The sequence below is a fragment of the Lissotriton helveticus genome, chromosome 6 (genome assembly GCF_964261635.1).
Source record: "Lissotriton helveticus chromosome 6, aLisHel1.1, whole genome shotgun sequence".
Taxonomy (NCBI): Eukaryota; Metazoa; Chordata; class Amphibia; order Caudata; family Salamandridae; genus Lissotriton; species Lissotriton helveticus.
Genome location: NC_136067.1, coordinates 709,805,552 through 709,824,707, shown reverse-complemented (window position 1 = coordinate 709,824,707; position 19,156 = coordinate 709,805,552). Strand labels below are relative to the sequence as shown.

At 43.3% G+C, this 19,156-nt stretch overlaps 1 protein-coding gene across 1 annotated transcript in view; it reads right to left on the bottom strand.

Moving 5' to 3' along the window:
- The window catches only part of CFAP206 (cilia and flagella associated protein 206), a 603,144-nt gene that overhangs the window by 188,555 nt on the left and 395,433 nt on the right, over nt 1–19,156 (bottom strand). The window contains exon 11 of the mRNA XM_078648188.1: nt 18,131–18,324. Coding sequence (XP_078504314.1) covers nt 18,131–18,324 — 194 coding nt within the window. The remainder of the gene's footprint in view (nt 1–18,130; nt 18,325–19,156) is intronic.

Sequence of the window (19,156 nt, the reverse complement as noted above, 5' to 3'; positions counted from 1 at the left end):
CCCAGTAGATGCTCTATTCTACATAGCTTCACCCTGTGTGGCACTGCCTAACCTGTTGTGGCTCCTCAATGATTTTGGGTGCTTTTCTGGTCTGCACCTTAATCGCCATAAATCCTTAATCTTACCCCTGGTGAGTATGGGGAAATTACCCTTAGAGCACCTCCCCTGCCTTGGGTTACGTTTCGAACAGGCAAATTTTTGCTGTCTGGGTGTACTGGTGGTGCTTACGGATGCCCAACTGATAGGGAAGTCGCTGCAATGTGGAGATCGGAGACATTTTGAAACTTGTTGCCGCTCTCGCTGATGGGTAGACTGGCGTTGTCCAAGATGGTGGTTCTCCCTCGCTGTCTTTATGTCCTATTCCCAAGAGTGTTTTTAAACAACTGAACTCAGTGCTTACATCTCTACTCTGGGCAGGTCGCCGTAGTAGGGTGGCTCTGAGCACCCTATCTCGAAGGTACGGGGAGGGGTGGCTGGAGACTCTAAGACTAGACTTGTAATATTATGCGGCACATTTACAGCATGCAACCCGGTGGTTTGACGAGGAAGACAACTGGGAAGAGACTTTTAGCGGAGTGTGTTCTGGTTGACAGAATGCCAGTCGCACTGATTAAGGGCATGGTGGTAACGGATGATATCGCCTATATAGTGCACCACACTGCACGTATTTGGCAATTGTATGTGGAGTCGATCTTGAAATGCGCCCTGTTCCATCGGGATTCACCCATATGGATATTGGCGTCAGTGCAACAAAGGATGGCCCACATGTCATTTCAAAGTGATGGCTGATTTATACCCTTGTGAATCTTTTATTTTGTATGAGCAGGCAATTGGGGACCTCGTACTGGTGCAAGGACACTACTTGCACTACGCAGGATTGACGGAAGTGTTTAAACTAAAGCCCATCTATTCCGCAGACGAAACATACGCTAGATATAATATTAACGTTGATTGACCTTCTTACTTTATAAAGAATGAGGGTGGATGCTGGTGGTCTTCCCACAGGGCAAGGCAGTATCCTGTAATGCCCGCTTTAATTTAGTGCATTACAATTTTTTGCATTGCACGGACATGACACCAGTGAAACGTCATCAAATTACCCATTTCTGAACAGATAAATGTCCACGATGTGGTGACGGAGGAGCTGATTTTCAACACTTAGCCTGGAGGTGCCCTATGATGCACGCACTTTGGACCCAGGATAGGGACAATATACGGATGTGGACAGGAATCCCAATCGAATGTTCACCCCGACACTGTTTACTGGGCCACGTTAGAAAACCTAAAGGGCGCAAGATGGCTTACAAATGAATGCAGCTGCTTTTGGTGTTAGCAAAACGTAGAGTTGCTATAACATGGATGAGGAATCACGCCCCCACAGTTAATACATGGCACCGTGATGAGTGAGTGGTCATTGGCTGAAGAAGTCCAGGTGAAATTGAGCAGAAGGGACGACAAATTGGTAGAAGACCTCAGGGAATGGAGAAATGTGTGAGATATTTTTGAACGCTAATCAAGATGAGAGTGACTAGTGTTAATCCGATATTAATGAGAGTGAGTAAGATGGGGAAAATGAGCAATAGTGGCTAGAGAGAAGAATCCCAATGAGCTAGTGTGATCAGTAAGGTCCTGTACCATGCTAGCCGACTTACTAATGAATGCTCTGTTGAATGCAGCCAATTTTGCCAATTGTGTTTGTATATCTGCTGCTAAGACGTTGAAAATGAAAATAAAGGTATTTAAAAAAAATATGAAAGACACTTGAAACAACCGATGGCTGACGGTGGCTGACCCAAAGCCCATTTTCTGTGTATGTGTTGGTTACATAAGCTGTGGCACATAACTAAAGTCATCTACAGCTGGACCTACAAATAATCATGTACGGCAATATCATAAAGGACCACAAGTCCTTGGCGCAGATGCCACTGATCTGGATATGACAGATTTGTAAGAAATTGCCACTCAAGTTGCTACAAAAGGGTTTTATTTAGAAATGAATGGAATTGGAAACTACACTGATTTGTGGAGGATGGGCTCAATATGAAAAACAATCCACTCATTTGTTTTCCCCTTCCATTAGTAGGTTCACCTCCAGAATGAGTACTTCCTTCAGAAGTCAGAAACAAGAGCTGTTTTTCAGTTGCAAAATGTGTACTCTTCACTGTTACAAGTAAACAGAGCTGTGTTCTGCTGTTCACCACAGTCCTACTAAGCACCTGGGTTAACCCAAGTTCCACACCATGGCTATGTCTCACGGGGCCGAAGCTACGTTTAAAGGCATACAGTTCTGTAAGCAAAACCACTTACTACTTCAAAGAAGTTGGCTTCTTTTACTTCATCAGACCGAGACTGGTGTGTGCCTTTGATCCCTGATTTCAAAGTTCAAAGCCTTTCTGCATACGGCCTAACATTTCTCTAGATTTCCAATCCTAAAACACCAAAAAAAACAAATCAGCAGACAGGAACACCTCCTGACTGTTCCTCCCAGCAATGCGGTCCTCAATACAGGAGAGCTCTTGCCAAACTAAAAAACATGGATGTATGACATTACAACGCATGGTTTTACCACGCATGCCTTTACATCGCAGTTTTTACAACGCATGCTGTTACGACGCATAGCGCTAAGGGGTGCTGGATAGTGAATAGTTTAATTTACTATTCCAACTCCAGTCCCCGTGGATAGTAGGGAAGGTGTTGGATAGTAAATTAAATCTGTTCCCTATCCTAGAGCGCCCCCCAGCGCTATGCGTTGTAATTACATGCGTTGTAATAGTTGCATCGTAAAGGCACTGCATGGTAAAAGTTGCGTTGTAAAGGATGTTCCCCAAACAACATCATTCACCTGAGACCAACAAAAAAAGATCAAGAAGTGTACGCATGCAACTTTAAGCTACACGTGTCATCTTGGTCACAAGGACCAGAAGCTGCTTGGTAGCCAATAAGGCCCCGAAGACAAAGGATATATTAGAGCGGAATAGTCACCCATATGTTGTAACCATCTAAGAAAAGTCAGGATGAGAAAGCAGCTGGGTAGCCATTCATTTAGAGGCATGCCAGCTGAAACAGAAGAAAGCAACACTTGCTCCTGGGCAAACAAGCAGGAAGCACCGACAATTAACACTGGAAAATGCATCCGTAAACAAGGAAAACCTTTTCATTATCGGAGGGACATGTATAGCGTTCTGGTCCCTCTGTAACTATCAATGATTTAGTGGAAAATAGCCTCTCTGGTTAGAATACTTCATCTTGGTTGACATCCGATTTATGACATGCCTCCAGGAGAGACTGCCAACTTCTACTTCTAGGTAATTCTGTCAGGATACAGGACGTGTGTCTCTGCAGAGAGGATGACTGGGATTTCCTCTTAATAAAGTGACAAGGAGTGGCCCTGATCTATATTAATTTCAGATGATGCACTGATAAACCCACCATAAGATTCCTGTAGTATCCATTATTTTGTGAAGGTATGCTTGGAGACGTACTTAGACTATGCCGATTTGCCACCTTAAAGCTAGAAGGTTTGATGCATCAAAGACTAGCTTCAGTGTATAAAAGTCAGCAGCTAAGGTATAAGCAGGGACGACCTTTCGGCACATGATGGGCTGGTGGAAAAAAGCAATAATGCTGTTGGTTCCTACTGTGCCTCTCAGACTTTTCTCCAGGGATGAATTAAAGCATGTCAGGATTTTTAGTTCAAAACTCTTTATTGCATAAAAATATAAGAGACATAAAAGAGAAGAAAATACATTGTATTAAGTTTCCCTGTTCTAATGTTGAGTATTCCCAATAGGTACACTGGTGAGCTTTTTACATGTATATAAATAGTTGCTGAGATTAGATATGATTGGGAGACGTGTATGATAACACAATGCCAAGAGATAAGTTGTAATGAGAGCACAGGACCCACAGGTATGCTGTTGTTCCTAGGCATTATTCAGTTCTTCTCATGTCTTTTCTTGTGTATCTGTTTGGGTCATTCCTAGACCTTCCAGTGAGGTAATCTTATTACATGCATGTCTAACGTTAAGCCATCAGTTGTAAATGAAGCAGAGAGAATATTCATTTTGAATGATAGACAAATGTGAGGTTGGGTCAGGAAAGAGCAAGAGAGAAGAAGAGGAGAGACAACAGAGAAAAGAGAAAGAAGAGTAAAATGAGAAAGAAAAATAAGGCTTCTGCACAATTTTGGAACTCACAAGATGAGGCTAATACACGCAATGCACTACAAATTCTTCTATAGATTTTTTGCTAGCGTGCTTGCGTTTAAAAAACTGTGTCTTTCTAAAAGTACATAGGCTCTGCGGAAAACTGCTTTTTAAGTCTTTCTTTGGCCTCAACATATACGTTCCAAACACAGTCACCTACGGGGGATAATAGGGGAGGTAGATTATCGAAAATATTCTGTCCAGCAAATCCTAGAGGGTAATAAAGGAAATCATTTTTCCTTGGAGGAGTGTAATGAAGACCATCTATGCCCATTAAATAATTTTCAAATAAGCCACCCATTTAATGTCTGGCTTTCCAGGTTTCTGTAGAAAACGTGGATATATATTACATTGTCTCAAGAGACCATGGCTAAGGAGGTACTCTTCAGAAAATATAGGGACCTGAAAAGAATTAAAATGAACAAAAACATAGAATAATATTAATACATGAGAGATTTGTCAATATAAATAAATGAAATAAACTATCAAAATAAAGATGAAAGTAAAAGTCACCAAAGTACAATCAAAATTCACACTTAAGATGGCCAACAGGCAGGTGACGTAAGCGCGTTGATTTTTCCAGAGTTACGCAATTCATAAACGTCCGGGAGGCTCGGACGACGTTATTGCAGGGAGTAGTATAGGTGAGAACTTGCAGCAGAATGAGCGGTCACGATGAAGAGAACAAGGCTGGTGGGCAGAAGTTGCAGCGTTGCCGGAACAGCTGGTCAGGAAAAGACGGCTAGAGCGACCTCCCACAGCCAGAGCGCACGTCAGAAGGTTGAAGGTTGCTAAGAAGAAAGTTGCAATGCCAACGGCTGGCGCGAGCTCCCACAGCCAAAGTACAGGCAAGAGAAGGAGCTGCTACTTTTTTTAAATGTATTTATTTTAAAGGTTTTGTTTAGTGCGAACAAGACCCTTGCGGGTGTCAGAGGGCTTTACGGGCATATATAAGTGAAAGACATGAAAACCAAAAAGATACTAAAGGTTATGTTAATACATCAATGTTAACTAATAAAGAATAGAAGATTTCTACATAAATGTATACAATAGTTCAAGTGAATTTGGCCAAGAGAATTGCTTTGACTTCTTTTTTGAAGGATGCTACTCCTGGGTTCTATCTCGTTTCTGGGGGTAAGGCATTCCAGATCCTGGGAGCCATTCCTGAGAAGGTACGGTTATATGTTTTTTTCTTGGTAAATCGTCCTGGTTTCAGAAGATTAAAGGAACTCCTAGTGGTTTGTTCCCACCCTATAGTACCAGTTTCTCCGCTAGGTATCTAGGGGTGTTGTGATGTGGTGCCTTGTGAGTCAAACAGGCGATTTGTTTTCAGATGTATTCTGGCCTCAAAAGGTAGCCAGTTGAGGGCACGAAGGTTCGGGGAGATATGACAGTTTCTTTTGGAACCTGTGATGAGTCTGGCGGCTGCGTTAATTGAAACTTTTAGAGGGGCAGTCGTTGATCTGGGAAGGCCGCAAAGGGCGACACTCCCTTATTCCACTTTTGGGATTGCTAGAGCCTGAACTGCCTGCTTAAAGTCATTTGCGGGTATGAAGGGTTTCAGTCTTCTCAAGGTGTTCAGCTGAACGATTTGGCAAAGTCGATGATGTGAGGTTGACCATTGAGTGCTGTTAGGTTCTTCATTCAGTCATGGATGATGCTTGCTTGGCTAGGAGGGGCTATTGGGAGGAATTTTGTTTTGAGTGTGTTTAGTTTTACGTGGTTTTTGGCCAGCCATAATTGTGTTTTTTGGAGCGTTGCATTGAGGGACTTGATGTCTTCAAGTGATTGGACCTTAATGTAGAGTTGTGTGTCGTCTGATTACATGTGGAAGTGGCCATTTGAAGAGCTGAGAAGCTCAGTGAGTGGTTCCATAAACACATTGAAGAGTGTCGGGGAGAGGGAGGATCCCTGGGGTAATCCAAGAGTGACTGGTGTGGGCTTTGATAGGGATTGATTGATCTTGACTCTTTGTGTTCTGTTTTAAAGGAAGGAAGGAAGTGAACCAGTTTAGAACCGTTCCAGATAATCACATTCTATGATTCAGGAGGTCTAGTAAGTTGTCGTGTTTGACGGTGTCGAAAGCTGAGGATAAGTCAAGCAGGTTTAGTAAACAGGCTTTGTTTTGGTCCAATATTTTTAATGCATCATCTATAATATGGGTAATGGCTGATTTGGTACTGTGCTCTGTTCGAAAACCTGATTGGAATTAATTGAGCAGGTTGAAGTGGACAATGTAATTGATAAGCTGCGTGTGGACAGATGTTTCCAATAGTTTGCCAAGGTAGGGATGTTGGATATTGGGCGATAGTTATTCCGGTCTGACGGATTTGCCAATGGTTTTTTAAAATGAGTGATACCTGACCTGCTTGGAGGATGTCTGGGATGGTTCTTGCAGAACAGAGGTGCTTATAATCCTAGTCCATAGAGGTACTAACAATTGAATGAAGTCCTTTGAGTGGGATGCTGGGAGCGGGTCTGTAAAGTGATTGGAGGGGTTCAAAGGTGTGAGCATTTTTAGGATATTTTCTTCATTGTAGAGGTAGGGGGAGGTCCAGACGGCGTTGTTTTTGCTGTCATGATTTGCGGAAGGGCTAAGCGGGGCCAGTGAGGAAATCCTGTATGTGATAAAAGATCATTAAGTAGTTCTATCTTTATATTTTCTGTTTTCGTTGTGAAACAGGAATCAAATTCTTCGCAATTGGGGAGTGTTTCTGGATTAACTTGGGGGAAGTGGTAGACACCCTTCGATTGAGATTCGATTATTTCGAATAATCTTTTGGGCCGATTCTTGCCTTGAGCTAATTGTTTAATGATGAAGTCCGCTTTTGATCGTCTAATTTTTCTGAAATATGAGTTTCTTGTGCTTCTTAAAATTTGAGGTGGTTAGGCGATGGTGCTGCTCTCTATTGTCGTTCTATTGCTCTTAGAGATCTTTTGTCTTCATTTAGCCTACCATCATACCAGGGCTTTGAATCTTTTGTGGTGACTCTTTTCAATTGTAGGGGAGTTGGCTTGTCTAATACAGTGCTCATAGAGTCGAAATAATAATAGTCAGGTCATGAACATCATTTAGACCTTCAGGTGGTGGCATGAACATAGGACTTGCGTTTGCTAGTGAGACAGGATCGATGTTTTTTAGGTTCCTCTTCAAGATTTTCGTTCTCGTGGGTTGGACAGCGAGTAATTTAACGACTTCATTGATATGGAATGTAATGATGTGATGGTCAGACCAGTCACAGGGGAGGATCGATTCCAGCTGGGTGGCATCCGGTTTGGAGATAACTAGGTCGAGGGTTGAGCCTTAATCATGCGTGGGGCTGTTACAAATTTGGGATAAGTTGAGGTTGGATAGGAAAGTTTTGGGGCTATTGACCTCCGGGTCATCTGGGTCATTCCAATGGAGGTTGAAGTCCCCCAGGAATATCTGAATGTTCTGTTGACCGACGTTTGTGGCCATAATGTCCATTACGTGTTTAATGAAGGTATGGTTGTTTCCTGGTGGATGGTAAAAAGAATGTAGTGAGCATATTGGCTTATTATTGTTGGAGATGTCCAGACATAGGTATTCACACGAAGAGAGAACCGGAGAGATGGAGCGGTTCACAGAGAGGTTGTTCTGATGTATGCAGGCAATATCACCACCTGGCCTATCAATTCTATTTAGTCTTGTGATGTGGTAGTTTGGGAGAACTAGTATATCTAGGATGGGCGTGGATGATTCATTTACCCAGGTTTCTGTTAAGAATATGAGGTCAGGTTTGTTAGTTAGAATGAGGTCTGCTATATCGTCTGCGTGAGATGCGGCCGATCTACAGTTTAGTAGGAAACATTTTAACCAGGCCTTGGTAGGAGCAGTGTTGAGGTCGAGTGAGATGGGTAATCTGATAAGGTTGTTTTCAACAATACCTCTGTGGATGTGTCTAGTATCTCTAGATGCATTGGGAGGGATGAATTGTATTGTGGACAGTATCTGTGTGTGTTGTCAGTGTAGTTAGGATTAGGGGGAGGAGTCAGGAGCTTGTAAGAGTGTAGTATGTAAGTTTGATCTTTCGATGATTGGTTTTTTTTATTCTGATCGGCCGGGATGATGCGTTGGGGTGAGGAACTGTTTTCCATCTAGGGATTTTTTGTATCGAGATGCTAGGACGGTGCTGTTGAAAGCATTTTGCGTGAGGCTTGGGTTGTTGAATGATGAGGTCATGTAGTATTTAGATGTCTTCTTTGATTTGTTGTAGAGATAGTAATATCTCATCGAGTCTGTTGTCAGGAGAAGGGGTTATCGTATTAATAGCCTGGACTGCGGTTAAGTAAGCAAATGTTGTTCCTTGAGTGGAGTCCTGGGGCGAGAGGTGATCTGGGTCGTTGTATGGTGGTTTTTCTGTGTGGTGATCCATTGCAAATAGGGGGGTAGAGGATGGTCGTGAGGGGGTAATGATGTATGACGCAAGAGGAGGGACGTTGAGATTCTTAGTGTGGGAGGAGGAAGAGGGAGTGAACGCTGTCCGATCGGAGGCGAGGGTGCGGAGGGCGATAGGAGCAGAGTTTGTGTTGGTGTCACTGGGGAGGGAAAGGGGAGCAGGGGTGGTGAGATTCGGGGTGAGGGAGGAGGGAGAGGGTGTGAACGCAGGCTGACCCGATGAGGGGGTGTAGGGGGCGATTGGAGCAGAGTTTGTGATGCCATTGCTGGGGATGAAAAGGGAGGTAGTGACAGTAAGATACGTAATGCGGCTAGAGGGAGAGGGTGTTCTCACGGTCTGATTGAATGCAAGGTTGTGGGGAATGATGATTGGGGCAGAATTTGTAATGGAGTTGCAGGGGATGGAGATGGGAGTGGAGAGGGGTGACTTATCTAGTAGGTGAGAAGAGGAGTATTTATGTCGATGTGGAGTACTAGTGGGGGGCGAGAGGGCGTGTAGGATGGTTGGAGGGGGGTCTGGTAGGGAGTCGGGCAGGTAGCTAGGTGAGGGATTTGTTGGTAAGGTGAGACGGGGACTTACAGCCTTCTCTTTTCTCTTTCGCTATGTCAACGAATCAGGAAACGGTCGCATGCAGAACAATGCAGGCAAATGCACGCCAGGAGTAGAAATGAGTATAGACTACTATAACGAAGATTAAGGTATGGTCGCGTGCAGGACAATGCAGGGTTCTGTGCGAGAGTAAAAGTGAATAATGCGGCAGTTGAAGCCTGACCAAAATATTGGCTCTAACACAGGCGTGGTAAATAGAATAAACAGTGCAGCGACACACACCTGGGACATACAAGCCTGTGGGTACAGGTTTTAGCTCCAGTCTCTCTCTTTCCTCTCTTTCCTCTTCTTCCTTTTTTCCTATTCATTTCTCATAAGGGAAACAGGCTGAAGAGTTTTTCGTCAGAAATTAGGTGAGATAAGGCAGTGAATTAGTGCCCCACTCCTGGTACCAAAGTACAGTATAGGTTTGACTGTAAAAGACACAGCCAGAGATTCTTGAAATACATAAGTAACTATCTACATTTATTTCCTTATGAAGTCCGACAACAGGACCCACCACATAGAAAGGACCGCAATGGAGAGAGGTCAGGCGAAGAATGCCTTCCCTCTGCTCACCAAGTTCTAAAAAGGAATCAGAACACTGTGAGTGCAAAGAACACAATACTTAAAGGGAAATGCCTTAATAACAATAAAGAAACCACACACTAAAACATTAGGTATGATAATAAAGATAAGGATACTACAAATGCCTAAGGTTAAACCATTCTGTGATGCCGAAGCTGATACAATCACCACCCTCAATAAAAATCTCAAGTATTGCACAACATGATGCTCACACTGCATCACATGGTCAGATGCATCCGCGACCTGTGCAGGTAAGAGCCGTGGGCAGGGTTGGGGGTGGAGGGATTTGACAGACGAGCATGAGGGAAAATGAAATAAATTACCTGCAAGGGCCGCACTGGTCGGATGGATGCTAGTCTGCCAACCACCTGCCCCACAACGCACCTCATTTATCATGGTTTGACTAACATACCTTCTATACTAAGGAATAAGAGAGTAAACTATAGTCAGTTTAAAAACGACCATGCTTTGGCTAGGAACCCATTCAAGGGAACAGCATATTAGATTTGAAGACCTAATTATAGTGAAACAAGTTTTTGGGATAGCCAAAGGAGGGAACTAATGATTCCATAGTGATTAATCTTAAGACAAATGTTGCTTTCCATCGTGAAGTGTGATTATTTTTACAAACCACCCATGCCTAACAGAATCCAGTTTACATCACAGTATGAACATAAAGCTACCGATTTCTTGCTCAGTATCGTCAATTTGTTTTCTTCTTTGGATACAATAGACACAAATGGCTGAGTTTCTTCTTTGAATATTAAAAGACACTTGTGCATCTGCTGATGCGCTTGCGTGGTCTCAGGGCATACCCATATACAAGACTGCCTGCTATTACCTTGCTGTATGAAAAATGTGCCATTTCACTAAAGTTCAATCCAGGAATATAGCGGGAATTTGCACAAAGATGATGAGCATGGACTGGAAAAGTTTAATAAAATCTAATTACATTCTGTTATTTCAAGAAACGTGGCTATTGACGTCTATTTTGAGAAGGGCCAAGGGCAGTCTTATTATATGGGTGTCATTGACTTCAGTCTGAAGCTTTTAAGTGATACCCACAGGCTTCGCAAACATCAATCTCTTGTATCAAGATATTTTTTAAAAAGGCAGAACTATTATTCACCTACATTTTTGTAATGGTCATTTTACTTCTACTGAGTACTCAAGCATCATCAAAGCAACAAAGGACATCAATATGGCTAAGGACCAGGACCGGATGATGTACCCATGGAGCTTTACTTTGACTTACCGGCCCCTGTTGTTGCTAACATTTTAAATATAGCAATGTATTTTATCCTTTGCAAGTCTTGGTCAAAGCCCATCGTAGTCCCTTTCATAAAATGGGTGGCAGTGGAGAACTGCCATGCTATTGTCCCATTGGATGTATGAGAGAGTCATGATGGAAAGATTCTGTATTCAATTGTGAATGGCGCTGCGAGCATCATCATGGAAACAGTCTGACCTGGGCTTCATACGAAAATATGTTGGTGGGGATGCAGTCTGTTTTTTGGGGCGGTCTGGGGATTACCAAATAGAGTTGACACTTAAACAAGCTAACTGGGAAAATCCAGTGGCTGTTCTTCATATTTTGTAATCATGGACATTAGCTTAGCCTTTGACTGTGTCCCCATGGTGGCGTTTTGGTCCATCATTGAAAGTGAGATAGTGATAAAAGATATTTTGGAGTTTTTATGCCTCCCTCACATGAATTTGGTTCCTAATTTTCACCTTGGTCGCTATGAAGAATTCGCAAGTTATTTTACCTTGGCCATATGTGTACATCAGGGCTGTGTCCTAGTCTCTCTCCTTTTCATCCTTTACACCAAAGTAATTGAGTGTTTATTAAAGGGAATGGAGCAGGATTCACCAAGGCTGGGGAATGGAATATCCGAGTCCTATGCACTGACAAAGCAATACCGATGGCCCGAATGGCCAATGGGTCAAACAAACTACTTTAAGAATAGGTTTACTTTATGGAAGGTCTTGATTTAAGCACACATTTTTTAAAGGCTTTCATCATGACCATAGACCCTGGAAACTCCAGATCCAGAGTATTTAATATTATAAATCACACTATGGATAAAGTTTCTGTCTTTTCTTACCTTAGTGTTACTTTTGATAATTGTTGTTGCAGGATCCATTTGATGTGCTCCAGAAGGCTCAGATTTATGGACACAAGGTGCTGTTTTTAGTTTTGCATGTAAAATGGGTTTCATCACAGTGGCTGCTCCTGCGCTAAGGCAGAAGAGCCGTACCCCACTGCTCAAAAGGAAAAATAAAATGAGAATAACATATTGTTATTATAATTTTATGTTTCCTTTTGAAGTCAATGGCGGGGCGGGGCGAGGCTGACCAGAGCAGGGGGAGGAATGGTGCACACTCCCTAAGAGCGCATTAACTGTTTGGCCGGCCTTCTTTACATGTTACCACCAGGCTGTATTACACAGCCTGGTGAGGGAAAATGCACAGGGTCGTTGTTCCCGTCTGAGTACTGAACCATGGCGCACAGACCAATCACAACACTGCATTGCATCGTTGTGATTGGATCAGTGGAGGCTGTGTGCCCGGGTTCTTTCTGCTGCCAGCTGGGACAGGAAGATGAAGAGGACGTGGACGGAGGATGGATTCAGAGGAGAGGCGGCGGCCCGCCATTAAAAGTAAGTCCTTTTTAAAAATTACATTCCTCTCCCTCCCACCCGCCTCACCACCCCTTTCCGGTAGCAGCCGATACTGCATTCAGACAGAGTAAGAAGAAAATAATTCTGAAGCAGGCATTTAGGTTTTAGCTCAATCTACCTCAAGCTTGCCTTGTCATGTGAAACATAGTTTTATGTATAGGGAATATTGTATTAAATTAGCCTCACTTTTGTTATGGTTATCGTTATGGTTATCGCCGCCACCGACGACATCAGGACCCTGCTAGACAACAAGGAGACTGCAGCACTCATCCTCCTAGACCTCTCCGCCGCCTTCGACACCATCTGCCACCGCACACTACACGCACGCCTCCACGCCGCAGGGATCCGAGACAAGGCTCTGGAATGGGCCACCTCCTTCCTCTCCGGCAGAACCCAGAGCGTCCACCTCCCCCCGTTCTGTTCCGAAGCCTCCAAGATCATCTGCGGCTTACCTCAAGGATCCTTCCTCAGCCCGACACTGTTCAACATTTACATGGCCCGCTCGCACACGTCGCCCGACAGCACGACCTCAACATAATCTCCTAAGCTGACGACACTCAACTGATCCTCTCCCTCACCAAGGACCCCATCACCGCCAAAGCCAACCTCCATGAAGGAATGAAGGTCGTTGCCGATTGGATGAAGATCAGCCGTCTGAAGCTGAACTCGGTCAAGACGGAGATCCTCATCCTCGGCTCCAACCCGTCAGCCTGGGACGACTCCTGCAGGCCAACGCACTGGGGGCAGCCCGACCCCCACCGACCACGCACGCAACCTGGGAATCATCCTCGACTCAATGCTCTCAATGACCAAGCAAGTCAACACCGTCTCCTCCTCCTGCTTCAACACCCTCCGCATGCTCCGCAAGATCTACAGATGGATACCGACAGATACAAGAAAGACAGTCACCCAGGCCCTAGTCAGCAGCAGACTCGACTACGGAAACGCCCTCTATGCGGGAGCCCCGACCAAGCTCATCAATCGACTACAACGCATCCAAAACACCTCGGCACGACTGAACCTCGATGTACCACGACACGGCCACATCACCCCCCACCTGAGAAACCTACACTGTCTCCCCGTCAACAAGAGGATATCCTTCAATCTCCTCATCCACGCACACAAGGCACTCCACAAGACCGGCCCAACCTACCTCAACAGACGGCTCTCCTTCTACACCCCCAACCGCCAGCTACGCTCCGCCGACCTCTCACTAGCCACTGTCCCGCGCATCCGAAGAACAACCACCGGCAGGAGATCCTTCTCCCATCTCGCCGCCAAGACATGGAACACCCTCCCACTGAGCCTACGCCAGACCCAAGACCTGCTGACCTTCAGGAGGATACTAAAGACCTGGCTGTTGAATCAGTAGCGGCCCCCACCTCCCCCCCCCCAGCACCTTGAGACCCTTGCGGGTATGTAGTGCGCTTAACAAATGACTGATTGATTGGTTATCCTTCCCGGCTAACCATGCTACTAAATTAAATCAGAAGATTATTAAAGAGTATTTGAAATTTGATATATACGTAAAAATCCCATGATTCAAATATCAAAAGAACATGTGTGACGATTAGTGTAGACCTGATTTATTTACACAGGCTTTGTATGTATAAAAGCAATACACGTGTTGGGCAAAGAACGTTTAATCAATTGAAAAGCAAAATTAAAGTGCTGAGATAAAGAAACTCTCATTAAGATTCTATTCATTATTTGGAACAGCAGAAGGTATGGAACCTTACATGAATAACATCTGTCATCCGTGCCAGCAATTGACTCCACCCTGCTGGAGGAAGGATATTACTTGAATCCCTTCCGCAGAAGGCAATCTCCTTCATATATAGGAAGATTATAAATAACAAAGGTGACCCACTGATAACCACAAGGGATCAGTGGGAAAGAGAAGCGAGATGTTTCCAGGAAGGGAAGTGTAAGATGGCAATTAGATCTCCTATAGAGGTTGCAATAAAAGCCAGACTCCAAAAAGTCCAGTAAAAACTATTGCATAGGGCTTACCTAACCATAATGCTCCTGGCTAAGAATGGGAATGTCCACTCAATGCTCTGCCTTGGGGGATGTGGGAAACCAGGCACTTACCCACATTCAACATGGGAATGTGCCACCCTGAGAAATTTCTAGAGGGAGTGTAAATATGTCTCAACGATTTTGTGGCAACAAAAATACCAGTTGAACCTATACTATACGTTTTAGATATTTGGGTTGAAACCAGCCTCAATAGAATTGCTGAGACCTTCTTCATATCTTAATATTCGATAGACTAAACATTGCCAGCTAAATGGGTGCAACCGAGGCCCCAGAACTGCATCAGTGGAAGAGGGACTTAGAATTGATGGGGTTATCTGAAGAAATGGGGCAAGATATGGAAACCCTGGAGAACATATAGAGGACCAAAAGACGAACACATCCCTGATAAATAATATAAAAAGTGCAGACTTTGGGAGTATAAAGTGTCGCTATAAAGAGGGAAACTGGTCCAAGTTTCATAATATGATAACAATTTGGATTACTGTGATGATTGAATAAACATGCACCTAACTATGTGATCATGTGTTTTCTAGTACTTATTTTCTTCAATAATACAAATAAATAGAAACATATATAATACTTTAATCAATGGTTGTTAACAGAATTCAGAATGGGGTCTATGCATTTTATGTTGTCCTCCTCAAAAGGCTGGGCATGCTCTTTGATTTTTACAGGGCCGGACTGGAAACCAAAACTGGCCCTGGCAAAGAGCTTGCCCAGCCCCCCTGGGAGCGGTCGAGCTATTTGCCAGGGCCGGTTTTGGCCGATTTTGTTACAGGGGCCGGTTTTGCAGCTATGCTGCATAAACGACACTGTAACAAAAAAAGTCCCCCAGGGGCCCAAAATCGGCCACCGCCCTAGCGGCCCACCGGGGAAGCGCCCGGTGTCTGCTACGGCCAGTCCAGCCCTGGATTTTTCAAATCCTTGTTCTAGTAATCAACTGCCAATTAAAATCCAATGTACTTCACTTTTTTCTGTAAATTTTATAAAACACCGCACCAGCACTATCTTATCCCTTTGTTGAGATCTAGAGGTTCTATAAGCTCTAGAGCAACCTGTTTTGTTTTAATACAATTGTTATCTTGCCCATTGGACTGTTTCTATGTGAGTTATTTTTTATGCAAAGCTTTTAAAATAAAAGACATGCTATCTGATTAATTAGGCATTTTTTAAGTACATGAACTTTCAATTGATCACATGTATTAAGCAATTATGCGTTCAAAAACATGCCTGTTTGCATAATCGGCCGGCTTGCGAACACAAAACAGCCTTTTCCCATGTATCAAATGCTATTTTGCGATTATGTAACCTGTTACTGAATTACAAAATGGGTTTGCGATTAAGGTAATTGGAAAGGGCATGTTTAGGGCATCCCTTCCAAATACCGAATCGTAGCGGTATGTATGAATGTTTGTGACTGTGGATGTGGTTGCAAAACATTCGCGTTTTACCACCAACTTCAAGTTTGTGTTAACCCATTTGCAAATGGGACCCCTTCCTCCTTGGCAGTGGTTGCAAAAAAGCTTTTGGAGAGCTGGCTGTGGTCCCATAGACCGCTGCCTGCTCCTAAAAAATGAAAAGAAAACTTTTCATTTTTCTTTTTTAAACGCAACCTTTTTTTCTTTAAGGAAACCGGGCTGAGTTTAGGAAAAAACGATTGCTTTATTGAAATGCAGTCACAGACATGATGATGGTCGGCTGACCCCAGCAGGCCACCATCCCGGTGATTTTAGCAATTCCCAGGGGGTCGCAAATTGCGACCTACTAATTAATATTAATGTTGTAGGTCGATTTGCGCCCCACTAGGAATCGCTAAAGGAATAGCGATTACCTAATTGTGATTCATAAAAAATCGCAATTAGTTGATCGCAATTCCAAATGTTGATACATGGGGCCCTATATATTGAATCTGTAAATTATTGTACTCATTCATACTGTTTTGTCTGCTGGTTTAATTTATGTGTTTTATGGTTTATGTAAACCGAAATAAACATACGTTTAAATTTAATTGCACTCTCAGGGCAATGCAATTTCCTTGACATGTCAGACAAGAAGTAAAGCACATCACGAATATGGTTAGATATCACTGCCATGGCTTTGGGCAATCCATCTGGAAAATACAACCTATATCCTTTTTGCAAGGTTGGGACAGCCTTGGATTTCTTGTTAAAGACCACGCAAAATATACCCACTTGCCTTGCTTTCTCCAGACGGCTAAAATCAAAATATTTGGTATCTGTGTGTGCAGACACAAAGCTGAAGATTCCCTGGGACATCATCTTCACTAACAGCCTTCTCTCTAAATATTTCCCAACATTTGGAAATTGGAAGAGGAATATGTTGGGACAGTAATAGGTTTTACAGTTACTTCTGAAGTAACTAGAGTGAGTACAGCATGCCAGACATGCCAACACTTTCAATAGTGATTCTGAAGGACACCCCGTAAAAACATAATAGAGTTAAATAACATATTTTGAGTTTGTTTTTACGGCCATTGCAGAAGTATCAAAAGGGGATGGCGATAATATTAAAATGTAGTTCATTAACTGATTAAACAATTTAAGATGTTCCACCCTACACGTAAGCATTTATCAGCAGGTAATTCCAAGATGCAGAAAGATTTTTTTATGAACAACCACTTACTACTCCAGGCTGAAGTGTGAGTTGCCCCTGAAAATCCAGGCCTGATTAACAAAGACTGTTCCACGAAAAGGTGTGTCTAACTCCAGGCATATGTGTGACTTACTGATGATTTAACAGGAACATCAGTAAGGCTTGATTATAAAGAGTCTTCTTAAGTAAGCATTCCTTGCTCCTGGTAATTACTCAGAGCACAGGAACTGCTTTTGAATCAGTCCTGGTGGTTCCTTTATAACTCACATCAAAGACAGGAGTAAGACAAAGCTACTTAATGAAAGGTTTGTGAATTGGGCCCCAAGTATGTGTCAAAGGCAGTTTTCTCAGGATCACTCAGAGTATCAATATTCATTGCATTACTCCTATCCTTGCTCCCTCTCATTACCAGTTCTGGTGCAGTAATGTGCATAAAACTGTAGATCACGTGGGCAACCAATCAAAACAAAACCACAAACACATTTAACCGACATTTTTACTCAGTTTGCAGCCTGACCGTCCTTGTTGTACTTCGTTTTTTACAATCAGAGTTTCAAACTTCGCCTGCCTCTGACTCTACGAAAATATATAAAGTTCGAATGAATTGAGCGAAACATCGGTATAAACCATTTGGCCCACGGATGCCTATTTTGCAACGTAAGTCAAAAAAGCACCCCATTATGTGTGTACGCTACTCACAATACTATTATTCATGTTTTAGGGACATTTTAATGAATGATTTATTATATTTCCGACATTAATATAACACATGACCAAACAAACACAAAATCACACACTGTTCAAAACTTCTGAATGAAATGACCCAAGGCTAGTTGTACGCATAAACAAATAGCTTGCATGCCTTATTCTCTGTTATACAAATGTTGTAAAAGTTTTGGTTTTATTGTTCAAGTAGACTCAAGTGTTTAAGGAGGAAAAAAAGTGATAAATCTAGCGGCACTGCATGCCCGCGCCGCCCCAATCTTACCTGGGAGTAAGGGGTAATGGAAGCAAACTGCTGGTGAAGTTCGAGAAGCTGAATTAGTTCTGCTGATTGTTTAGCTCTCTCTCCAATTAAAGATATGTATTTGTCAGGATTCTTTGCAAATTCAGATGCAGATTCCTTGGAACTGAAAACATAATACTTTTCATTGTGTTTTAAAATTCCAATGTGGGGATCACCTAAAAAATCAAGAGCAAACAAAGCAATGTAAAATTAAACAATGTAATAAGATGGTAATCACAAATGTCACCACTACTAATGCACCACCTTTATTTCTCTTATGGATGTGTGCAGTGGGGTTGATCGCTTGGCCCATCCCACCGCAGATGGCTAACCACCAGTGCACCGAGCCTTTTACGTGCTCATTGCGATTTAGTCGCAGCGTTTGTCTGTTAGCTAGGTCCTGCGCTTAACCTGCCGCACAAGGCCAACACTCACTCTACATCACCTCTGAGCAGCCAAAAAGGGAGCCCCTCCCATAATGCTTTTCATTTTTAAGTATTCACAAGCTCTTTCAGACACTTCAGTCATTGCTTGACCACAATGGTTTCTGTGACTTCGAAAATGACAGGCAGTGCAACAGGGAGCAAGTAACACCAACCTTTGCAGCAATTTCTGTGTGTTTTAATGTAAACTATCCCAAAGTGCCCCTCTCTTCCTAAAACCAACATGGCAGAACCTTTCTTTTCCTTTGCATAGCTCCTTGTGCTCACTCACAGGTGTGGCTATGATAAGGGGCAAGCCCACCATTGTGATCACTTCAAATCAGGCCAATTCTGGGGGCAGCCTGTCCCCACTAGGATTGGTGTCTGGCTAGCTAGCAGGACAATGGAAGGGGCAGGCCCAGGTGTGAGGTACATCTGCCTGTGACAGGGTGGGCATGCTTTGAAGTTAATTAAATTCCTAGTGACAGTCCATATTGCCATCCTTTCAGGAGAGGGCCCAACCCTTCTCCTTTATTCTCAACCCTGGGAGCCACTTCACACCTAATCAAGGATCTATTCGGTTCCT